Genomic DNA, 11,167 nt, shown 5'->3' with positions numbered 1-11,167 from the left:
CAGAGGGTGGTACATGTGTGGAACGAGCTGCCAGAGGAAGTGGTGGAGGCTGGTACAATGGCAACATTTAAAAGGCATCTGGATGGGTATATGAATAGGAAGGGTTTGGAGGGATATGGGCCGGGTGCTGGCAGGTGGGACTAGATTGGGTTGGGATATCTGGTCGGCATGGACAGGTTGGACCGAAGGGTCTGTTTCCGTGTTGTACATCTCCATGACTGTAAAAGGGTGGCCAATATTAGGAACTTTCTTCCACATGTGGTCGTGGATGCTGGTCCAGTTGGTAATCTTAAATCTATCTGAGATAGATAAAATTCTGTTCAGCAAAGAGAAAGTTAGACCACGCAAGGGTCCAGTTCCACCCTCAGTCTGTGTAAAGTTTGCACATTCTCCCCCCGTGTCTGCGTGGATTTCCTCTGAGTGCTTCGGTTTCCTCCCATTGTCCAAAGATGTGCAGGTAAGGGTGGGTTGGCCATGCTAAATTGTCCTGTACTATCCAGGGATGTGCAGATTAGGATAGATTGGCCATGCTAAATTGCCCTGTACTATCCAGGGATGTACAGATTGGATGGATTAGCCATAGGAATGCAGGGTTACAGAATAGGGTGGGGGGCGGGGAAGAGTCTGGGGATGCTCTTCGGTGAGTGGGTGCAAACATGTTGGGCCAAATGGCCTGTTTCCACACCATTGGGGCAGCATGGTGGCTCAGTGGTTCATACTATTGCCTCACAGCGTCAGATTCCTGGGTTCGATTCCAGCCTTGGGCAACTGTCTGTGTGGCGTTTGCGCATTTTCCCCATGTTTGCGTGGATTTCCTTTGCATGCTCCAGTTTCCTCCCACAATCCAAAGTTATGCAGGTCAGGCAAATTGACCATGCTACATTGCCCATGGTGTTCAGGGATATGATGGTTAGGGGTAAACGTAGAGTATAATAGGGTAGGAGAATGGGTGTGGATACACTTCAGATGTGGACTTGTTGGACTGAATGGCCTGTTTCCACACTGTAGGGCTTCTAGGAAATTCTATGAAATACAGGGACTCTAGAACTTGCTTGATTGGCACCACATCCACAAGCCCCATCCCTTCCACCACTGACACTCAGTCGCAGCAGTGTGCACGGTTTACAAGACACAGTGCAGCGAGGCTCCTGAGACAGCACCTTCCAAACCCGTGGCCCCATTGAAGGGCAAGGGCAGCGGATACATGGGAAACACCAGCCCCCGCAAGTTCCCCTCCGAGATGCCCAAAACCATCCCAACTTTGAAATACATTCCTGCAGGTTCAAAATCCTGGAACACCACCCCCCAACGGGTGCTGAGGCTTGAAAAGGCAGCTCACCACCACCTTCTCGAGGGGGCAACTAGGGACGGGCATTAATGCTGGCACTGCCAGTGATGCCCATGTCCCACTATTGTAAAAATAATAGAGATTCCAGCCTTGGAGGGAGGACAGTGCAGACTCAAGTGACTGGTCCCAGGACTGCAAATGTTGAACTACAAGAAAATATGTCAGAAATTTGATGTGCATTTTTCAAAAAATTGTCAGGAGGGCAGAGAGAAGGAGGTGGGCAGAGTCCAGCTGATTAGGCGGGGAGGGCGTCATCATATGCGGATTGACATGGCTCCCGGCGTGCTGATTGGAGGAGAGGCGTTGATCGACGGGCGTCCAAGGTCTGTGATTGGAGAGCCGAGCGGAAATAGGCTGGCTTAGAGGTCTGCGCCGCCTCGCCGGGAGGGGGCGGGATCACAACTTGATTGACCGATCCTCCAGCGGGATGATTGGACAGGCCGTGATCGACGGGTACACGAGGCGAGCGATTGGGCAGAACAATACAGGGGCGGGAGGTGGGCTGGAAACGGTCGCGTGGAGGAGTTCGTGGGGGGAGGGGGGGGGCTGGACCACACCGCGATTGACCGGCGTTTCTAGGACATGATTGGACCCGACCGTTGGGGGGGGTGTGGGTAGACTGTGACGACAAAGCAGGCAAGGCGTGTGACTGGATAAGACAAGACGTCGGGGCGGGACGTTGGGCGTTAACCACCCGATTGGTGGAGCGGGAGGCAGGTTCGTAGGTTGATTGACCGGCTCGTTACGAGGGATGATTGGACAAGACCGGCAGAGGCGGTGTGATTGACGCGCGTCCGCGGCCGCCGATTGGACCGCCCCGCGGGGGGCGTGGTCCGCGGGCTGCACATAAAGAGAGCTGGCCGCGCGCCTCCCGCGGCAACGGTTTTATTTTCGTCCGTCTATTTTTTTTTCCTCTCGCTGCCGGCGCCATTTTGGATCGAGTCGGACAGACGTCGACGATGGAACAGACGATGCTGGCCTTGAACCGGAGCTCCAGCAGCGCCTTGCTGCAGCTCCACGCTAACCTTTACTGCTCGCCGGCCTCCCGGGCCGCCTGCAACCCCCCGCGCCTGCTGCCCGGCGCCGAGGAGGGCTCCTTACCTCACACCCCCGACGGCGGGGCCAGCCCGGTCGAGGACGAGCCGGACCGCCGCCTCCTGTATCCCGACGACCCTTTTTACAGCAGGACTTACGGGCTGGTGCGGGGCTTCATCCGCGGGCACGTCAAGCCTCAGCAGCCGACCGCGACCACGGCGGCCGCCGGCGCCGACGCCGCCGCCTCTCCCTCGTCGGGCGGCCCCGGCTGGTTCGGCTGCTTCCGAGAAGGCGGAGGGGCCGACGCCGAGGACGACCGCCAGGCGGCCGAGACGCTGCAGAGGATCGGAGACCGGCTGATCGAGAAACACGGCACCGCTTTCAGGGGTGTGTGTGGTTTTTTTTGTGTGCGTTTAACGCGCTCCGCTCCGGGGGGGGGTTACCGACCTGGGGCGGGGGGGGGGCGACGGGGCATGCGTGGGTGAGGGGGGGGCAACGGGGCATGCGTGGGCGCCGGCCCTTCTCTGGGTGAGGGGGGGCAACGGGGCATGCGTGGGCGCCGGCCCTTCTCTGGGTGAGGGGGGGCAACGGGGCATGCGTGGGCGCCGGCCCTCCTGAGTGGGGTGACAGGGCATGCGTGGGTGCCGGCCCTCCTGGAGGGGGGTGCGACGGGGCATGCGTGGGTGCATTTGGGCATGTGTTCTGACCTTGTGCTGGGTGTTTTGGGGAATTTGTGGTTTATGTTGTCATCAGTTGGGTGTTTTTGGAAGGGCAGTTGGGGCTTTTTGTTGTACCTGGTGAGGGGGTGGGGGGGTTTGTCACCGTTGTGAAGGGTTTCTGTGTTGTACCTGTGCTAGACTTTGGCTGTCTGGTCACTGCAGTGATGTTTGGCTTGGTGGGAGATGGTGAAAACCATGACTGCAGATGCTGGAAACCAGATTCTGGATTAGTGGTGCTGGGAGGGCACAGCAATTCAGGCAGCATCCGAGGAGCAGTAAAATCAATGTTTCAGGCAAAAGCCCTTCATCAGGAGTAAAGACAGAGCCTGAAGTGTGGAGAGAAGCTAGAGGAGGGGGGAGATGGTCCTAATGCTGTGCCATTCTCTACCCCAGAAAGTTACCTTATGTCCTGCCATGTTGTCATCTCTACCATCGGGTTTCTTTCTTCCTCCTGGTGTTGCTTTGTTTCCCTTTCACCCCCTTTTTTTGTCTTTCTCCCCTTCCTCCCTGATCTTGATGTGACAACACTTAAAGGCATTTTTGAATAGGGCGAAATTGAGGAATATGGGCCAAATGCTGGCAAGTGGACTAGTTTAGCTTGGGGCAACTTGTTTGGCAAGGATGAGTTTGACCAAAGGATCTACTTCTGTGACTTAAGGAAGTGGGCAAATGGAGCATAAAGTCAGAAGTTCACTTTGGAAGGGAGAACAAAAGAACATTGTTAGATGGGGGGGGGGGTAGTGAAGGGAAAGCAGAGTTGCGACAAAGGAACTGGGGGGGCCCTCCCAGCATCAGTCTGTTTTGCTCTTGATATGATTGTGCATTGGCAGTTTTGAATATCAGCTGGGCCTACCCCCACCCACCACTGGCCTACACTTTATTGTTTGTTTCAAATGGTTTCCATATCTGCAGTGTGATTAGTGCAATGTCTTGCTGTTTTTGGTCTCTTTGCTTATAAAGGCTGGTAGTTGGCTTGTGAATTAGGCTCGAAGTGTCTTTCTCTCTCTTGTCTCTGCAGTTTATTTGAATTGTCACTGTTTTGCTCTCCGTTGAATTTAACTTCAAATTTGGGTTTCTCAGAAGTGTGCTTGTTGAGAATTCATTTGAATTTAAGTTTAGCTCTGTCTTAATTTCCAATTGGTTGAACAGGGGACTTTGAGGAAAGTTACAGAATTTAATTGGATTATTGATAGGAATTGTCATAGCTTGACAACTGTGTATTGGAAGATCTGTTTTTACGAGCTCCAGCTAGAGCAGTATATTTCAGTGCGCTGTATTGTACATTTAATTTTGTTACTGCCCACACTATATATACTCTTGTGCATAGGTACAGCAATCCCCAGTAAGCAGCCTGGATATTGTCAACATTTTCCATGTTTTTTTTACAATGGAAAGTTGCTTTTTGGTTCAGCAGTGGTGCAGATGATGCCCCTGTCCTCCAGTGGGATTTTGAGTTCCCAATAGGGAACCTGGAGTCTTCCAGATCAGAAGCTGCCAGGGTAACAACCCCCTCAGTGGGAGGGCAGGATCACAGATGTCAGATCCCTTTCACATGTCAGCTGACATTCTTTCCACCATTTTCTGTTTGCACCTCCCCTGCTTTGTACTTGCCTGCCAATTAAGAGCAGGTCCACCCATTCCCCTCTGCAGCATAAATATCTTTCAGATCAAACTTGACTCTGAACAAGTGTATAGATTCATGAAAGTGAGGTTAGTGTTTTGGGTTTAGTCTCTTGTTGATAGGCTTTGAAAGGGAATCATGTTAAACTTTGTCTTTATATTGTTGGGAAGCTGTTTGTTAACATTGCATGCTGCAAGATTAGAGCTGATGGGTGCTATTTAATGTAGGTGTTGGTTTTAAAGGGACAACTTGGATCCTGGTTTTAAGACCAATCTGGAGGTCTCCTGTGGGGCTTGGGCAAACTGCCTAGATTCTGTTGTAGTTCATCCATTGCAGTCCACTGGTTGCAACACAATAACAGCTCAGTTTCATGACCTTTGTCTTCACAGCACTATAGTGAGCCAAGATGCAAAGCAGCTGTGACAGTTAAGGTAGAGTCCCCCTTGAGGTCTGCAGCTGAGCTCTCAATCTGTCACTTCATGATCTTGGTCTTTGCATTTCTGCTTTCTTACTGTGTACAGTTGGCATGCTGCCTGCCTGGGATTGCCCTCCTAGCCCCCTATGGGTGAGGCTTCTCCACAAAAGACAGATTTACCAGAGGTTCCTTCAGCTTGAAATAGCTGCATACTGGAGCATGGGTCCCTGATTTCTTTTCGTCATGGAGGTGGTAAACAATGACTGGAATTACTTAGAGCTGAGTTGATAATTCTGTGGGTGTGATGTCTGATATCCTATCTTTGGATACTTGTGGTGTCAGCAGCAAGGGTGTGGTGCTCCGGAGACTGAGCTGAACTTGTTATTTCCAGCAATGCCTGACTGGAGTTAGCCTGAGGGAGCAGGAGAAAAGGAAGAAATACATTTAGGCCACTAGCCTTTTTCATGAGGTTCTTGCAAAACTATTGTACTTGAGCCTAGGAGACTTGTGGACTCTCACTCTTTCTCCTCCCCCCCCCCCCCCCCCCCCCCCCCCACTGGAATAGGCAATGGGGGCAGGGTGCATTAATAATTTAGCAAGTGGTTGATTTTACTCAACTCTGCTGCCTTTTTCTCCTCTCCTTTTCCTTCCCTGCCCCCCTCCAAAGCTGGAAGGAAGTGAATTAATAATACTTAGCATGTCTTTCTGTTTCTGTTCTGCTTGACGGGATTAATTCCCTGCTTAGTGTTGGTTGTAAATACTTTCTTCTAGACAAACCAGTTCCCTGTTAGTGTCGGATGCCTCTGTACAGTCAGGACCAGTTTAGCAAGCCTGGTTAAATTGATCTTGCAGACTGGGGATTTGTTCTGGGTGTGTTCTCAATATAATTGAGCAGTGTCTGGAATGTCTTTTCTGTAAGGTATTGGAATAACACTCCTGGTGTCCTCTACATTTGGGGTTTCTTGTGCTCAATGGTTCATCTCCTGGTTGAATAACCTCCCCTGTCTATGACAAAAATACTTTTCCTCAAGGAAAATACAGCATGTTGTTTTAAAACCTCTGCTGTTTTGTTGATTGGAGTATAACTCCTGTGGGAGGTTCTCTCTCCTGGGAGCAAGCTGTCAGGAGCAGTTTCCCTCAACTCAGTTTCCAGGTCCTGTTAAGTCTTCCACCCTGGCTCCTCTTAAAGACCTCAGCCTGGTATCCTGCACTTTGCTAGCAGCTGGTTTATTAAATTTTAGTGGGAATCCCACTTTGATTGTCTAATCTCTTTCCTTCAAGACAAGACTGTTTTCACACTTTCCCTCAGCAGCTGCTCACCCAAATTTGCAAGCAATGAGAATTTTGTTTGGGCACACTTTCTTCTTGGGAGGAGAAGCAGTCTTGATGCTAGATTTTAGGTATTTGAGGTCACCATGAGAGTAGTCATTCCTGTTTTTAATGTTGGGGGCTGGGAGTGGCAATTTGCTGGTGGTGGCTCTTTCAGAAATAGTGCAGAAGTGGCTTGTTTCTCAGTCTATGGGGCTGTTTCCTGGCAGCAGTGGAGAATGAGTTAAACTTTCCCATGATTGGGATCAGTGGGAAACAAAACCAAATCCACCACTATCAGATAGTGAAGCAGGCTCAAAGGTCTTATTCTCAATCAAACCCCCCATAAATCTCTTAACCTGAACATCATGGTCTGGAATTCTGCAAAAGACTGCAGCTGAGGCAGTTGGGTTTGGCCTAACCTTCTGTCTTAAACTCTGATCCCTCTGTCATATATATTACTTCAAAGTCTATGTATTCCTTTTTCCCTTTTGAAAGTGGCTTCATAAGCTTGTTGACCAGTTTCTACAGGTAATTTCCCCCAGAACAGATTTGTAAAAGCTGTGGCTTACAGGGGTGAGGGTAGGGAACTGACAGGATGTGTAAACAAAGATATGTTGACTGAATAAATGTATATTTTTACATGCCTGTAGCATACTATCTCAAGCCATAGGGTGTCCTTGGGGACTTTAGCTATGTGATCTGAAATGTGGAGTTGGAAAAGCACAGCACATCAGTTAACATCCAAGGAGCAGGAGAATTGCTGTTTTGGGCATAAGCCCTTCTTCCCTTGTGCCTGAAATGTCGATTCTCCTGCTCCTTGGATGCTAACTGATCTGCACTTTTCCAGCAACAATTTTCAGCTCTGATCTTCAGTATCTGCAGTCCTTACTTCCTCTTTAGTCATGTGATACTTGGCTTGCTGCATTATTGACAGTACCCCTCTCCTCATCACAGGAATGATAAATCGTTTGAACATCTCTGAAAAGAGGGACCTGGACACTATCCCAAGGGTTGCCACTGAAATGTTCAATGATGGTGAGGTGAACTGGGGCCGGGTGGTGAGCTTCATCGCCTTCGGGGCAGTGATGGGTGATCACCTGAAGAAGATTCGCCGAGAGGACTGCATTGATGAAGTGGCTGTGCAAATCTCTAAATACCTGACACAACACAAGAGGGGGTGGCTAGAGACTCATGATGGCTGGGTAAGCAAAATTCCATCCTTCTCCTCCCCCCCCCCCCCCCCAACTTCCACTTGGGGCTGAACGCAAGTCTGCACATCCTTTAGTTTGCATAAATCAAGAAAGCTAAACTCAGCTGGAAGAATTCTAAGTGGGAAGGATGAATCACCTTTCATTCATGCGCTGTTGTGATTTGAATGTTCTGTACAGGCTGAACAGGAAGCTTGAGATCTGATACTCATAGACCCAGGTCAAGTTTCCCCCTCTCTCAATTCCAAGGGCATGTCAGGTAAATGTCCCAAGCAGAATGCTGGCACATGTGGCCATAGCTGATTTAGTTTGAGCTATGCATTGACACCCTGGCCCCTACACGACCAACTTGCTCAAGTTGAATTCTTCCATGTACAAGCCTGAGGTGCCACGTCACTAGTATATTAAACTTTGAACACAGAATGAGGCTTTGCTGTTGGTTTCAGTGAAGTGATTGTGCAAGCCTAGCTGATGAATCAGCTGGGGGTGGCCTCTCAGTGAGGATCAGGAAGTGTTGCTCAATGAGTCTACTCATTGAAGGGTCAGAATCTGGTTTCAACTGACAGGTCTCTACCCTATAAACTAGATTTTAAAAACCAAAATGCAGTGATGTCTGCTTAAAGATTCTTTTCAATCTACTTGTATGGTTTGAGACAGGTTGTCTCCTGTGGGCTTTCCAATGGAAAGCATTACTGGCCTGTAGGGGATTCTCATGTTTACACCACTTCAGGTGATTGTAGCTGCATTGCCTCAGTTTTCAGTTGTATAGGTGAGTCTCTCTTACACCTGCTATCTAGGTAGCAGGGCTGCAGGCAATTGGTGGTAGAAGCAGCTCACAAGTGGAAGAAGTGTGACTAATCTAATCTAATTTTTTTTTCCTCCCATGCTCATTTGTTCACCCAGGATGGCTTCACTAAATTTTTCCATGAGAACAATGTGGAGGATTCAGCGAAGAAAGCATTAATGTGGATTGCTGGTTTTGGCATTGCTGGAGCAAGCATCATGCATCTCTTGAGGTGAATCCTGACCCTCCTCTCCTCTGATTTGACTGAAACAGGGACACTGCTCTGGGCCCAGTTGTGCTTTGTTCCCCCTGCTCCCCCCTTACTCTCTCTCCCATCCTGGTCAAGAACATTGGGGCCAAGTCCCGCTGACCAGTTTCCATTTGGGAGCAGCTTGAGGTGACTGGGGTGGTAAACTGAGGGGGGAGCAGGACTGCAGAGAGCAGGCCCTTCACTGAACACCAGGACTGGAGGATCATTGAGTGACAGCATATAATCCCCTCAAGTGGGAAGTGATAGAATCCTGTCATACTTCGTGCATGGAGTCTTGAGACGACAATGTGCTTTTCCATGCTGTTTCAAGGACTCCTGGAAGCTTTAATCAACAAAGCAGTGTTCGGGGATTCTGAAATCACTGATCTGATGCATTGACTCTGCTTAGCACTTGAACCTGTGCTGGACACAGAACAACCTTCACTTCAGCATTGCCTCAGACCCTTATTCTCCTCTCTCTAAATTGCCAAGTTTTGAAAGGGCTGTGTATGGAAACTTGGGATTGAAAGGAGGGTTGTGGTGAGACTGGGTGTAAGTGCAGCTACAGTGATAGTCAGGGGGGTGTGGGGGCAGGAGAATGTAAAGTTGGTTCTGGTAGTTTACAGTGCAGCTCCTCCAGCTGGATTGTTCAGCTTTGAATAAGTACTTGTGTAATAGAATTGTTCCTGAGTAGGCCAATGTATGCTGATTTTATACAGGGTCTGAAATGAATCATGCAGAAGAGTTCCTGACATCTGGCTCGCCAGGGCTCCCTCACCAGTGCCATGGAGTTGGTCCAGTTGTAGACAGACTGGATGGACTCACCATCTGAGTTGAGGGTGTACTGTTGGATTGGGTCTGTTCTGATGTGGCCGATTGTGACCTCCTGCAGCCCTCAATCCTTCACCCTTTGTGTGGCCAGGGAGTGAAGTTGGTGCATCTGACATTTACTCACCTCGAGTGGATACTGATCCTGCAATTGTGCTGTCTGTTGTCTGTTTTAAACATGGTTTGAAAGAAGGTGGTAATGTGCTTTCCAACTGACAGTGAAGTGATCTTTTTCTCCCCCTCTTTCTTAACAGGGTTTATTTTAAGGTTAATTGAATTTTTTAAATCTTTCCAAAGCCACTTTATGCCCTTTAAGTATTTTCACAGTAACTCTTGACTAAGTTTCATCTGTGCGGAGTTCCCTGGCCCCTATTCAGAATTGAGGGTGGTTTCCAGCACAGGTGTTGGCAATGCAGACTTTATCCTGTGGTTGATAGTGGTGTTACTGGAGGGTTGAAGAGGGTGGGATGGGAAAATTTGAGACTGAGAAGGGGGTCACAGCTCCTTATATAAGGTGCTGGCTTTCAATAGCACAGTGGGTCCTGGTGCACTGCATTTGTATTATTTTGTGTATATACAAACTTGGGTGTCAGATTTTGTTTACTGGCAAGGCAGTCCCTTCCCCTCCATTCTGGATAGATTTTATTTAAATGAGAAACTCAGCAACTTTGACCATTTTAGACTTGATCCATTCCTGCTGATTTATAATAATCTGCAGGTTGGGGTGGGGGAGGGAGAAAATCCAGCGGTAAAATGTTTGTTCTCGTTCACACAATCCAGTCTCTTCCTCTTGTGAACATTTTATTTTAAAGCACAAATTCCAGTGGTGGCCCTGATTGGTTTTATTTGCTCTGTTCCCTGTTGCTTCCCCTAAGTTTACATGTTTTAAGTGAAGGTTGCATTAATATCACTTAGCACTGTGGAACCACTTGCAGTCAATAGCCACTGCCAGTTAACAGATTCACTCAAGAAATGGCAGCTTTATAATAAATTAAAGTATTTTTGAAAGAACTTTGTTGTTTGTTTGCACTTTGCTTTTCACTCCAGAGCCACACTTGTCAGCACCACACAGGTAGTTTGACTCATCTACAAGAAACACTTATCAGGCAGCATTCAGAGGGTCACTGAACCTGAAAGTGACTTTCTTTGTTGCGTGGCCTAAGCACTTCCAGCAACTTGTTCTGATTCTTCACCCACTATTCTTTCAGCTTGTAATTTCAAGGCCCTGTTGGCAGGGTCTCAGTCTTAGATTCTGATTTTTAAATTCCACTGACTGTAGTGTTTGAACTCCAGTCCCCAGGGCATTAATCTGGGCCTCAACATTATGGCACTTAGACATGACTGCTACTGAGTTGACAAATGGACTGGTCAAAACAGGTTCTGTGAAGGGATGTACTTAAGTGAGAAAGGGGTGTGGCAGAGGGGCCAAATAGCCTGCTGTTGTGCCAGTCCCTTGTGAAACTGAACATTTCAGTTGTGGTCACAAGCAGATTATGGTTTGCAGGGCATTTGAGGAATTTCAATCAGGCCAAAACAACCATACCTTTTATGGTATGGTGATGCAGTTCTCACTTAAGAGCTAAGAAAAGCACACTTCTAAGAATACAGGATCTCCTCACTTGGTGGTATCATGGGTAGGCAGGGTGGT

At 48.7% G+C, this 11,167-nt stretch overlaps 1 protein-coding gene across 1 annotated transcript; it reads left to right on the top strand.

Moving 5' to 3' along the window:
* Positions 1-2,235: 2,235 nt before the first annotated feature.
* Positions 2,236-10,530, top strand: mcl1b (MCL1 apoptosis regulator, BCL2 family member b). Its single transcript, XM_087985128.1, has 3 exons — positions 2,236-2,770; positions 7,404-7,651; positions 8,561-10,530. Exons 1-3 carry the CDS (start codon positions 2,308-2,310, stop codon positions 8,675-8,677), a joined length of 828 nt encoding a protein of 275 aa, XP_087841254.1. The 5' UTR covers positions 2,236-2,307; the 3' UTR covers positions 8,678-10,530.
* The last annotated feature ends 637 nt before the right edge of the window (positions 10,531-11,167 follow it).

This window comes from Chiloscyllium plagiosum, unplaced genomic scaffold (genome assembly GCF_037043375.1).
Source record: "Chiloscyllium plagiosum isolate Xiang-an unplaced genomic scaffold, Cpla_swu_hap1 HiC_scaffold_50, whole genome shotgun sequence".
NCBI lineage: Eukaryota > Metazoa > Chordata > Chondrichthyes > Orectolobiformes > Hemiscylliidae > Chiloscyllium > Chiloscyllium plagiosum.
The sequence above is the reverse complement of the archived record's forward strand: the minus strand, read 5'-3'. Positions and strand labels throughout refer to the sequence as shown.

Excerpts from the sequence above, each read along its gene's own strand:
- mcl1b (XM_087985128.1), top strand. The coding sequence starts at position 2,308 with ATGGAACAGACGATGCTGGCCTTGAACCGGAGCTCCAGCAGCGCCTTG. Across the intron at positions 2,771-7,403 it reads ACACGGCACCGCTTTCAGGG|GAATGATAAATCGTTTGAAC; the intron begins GTGTGTGTGGTT and ends TCCTCATCACAG. Across the intron at positions 7,652-8,560 it reads TAGAGACTCATGATGGCTGG|GATGGCTTCACTAAATTTTT; the intron begins GTAAGCAAAATT and ends TTGTTCACCCAG.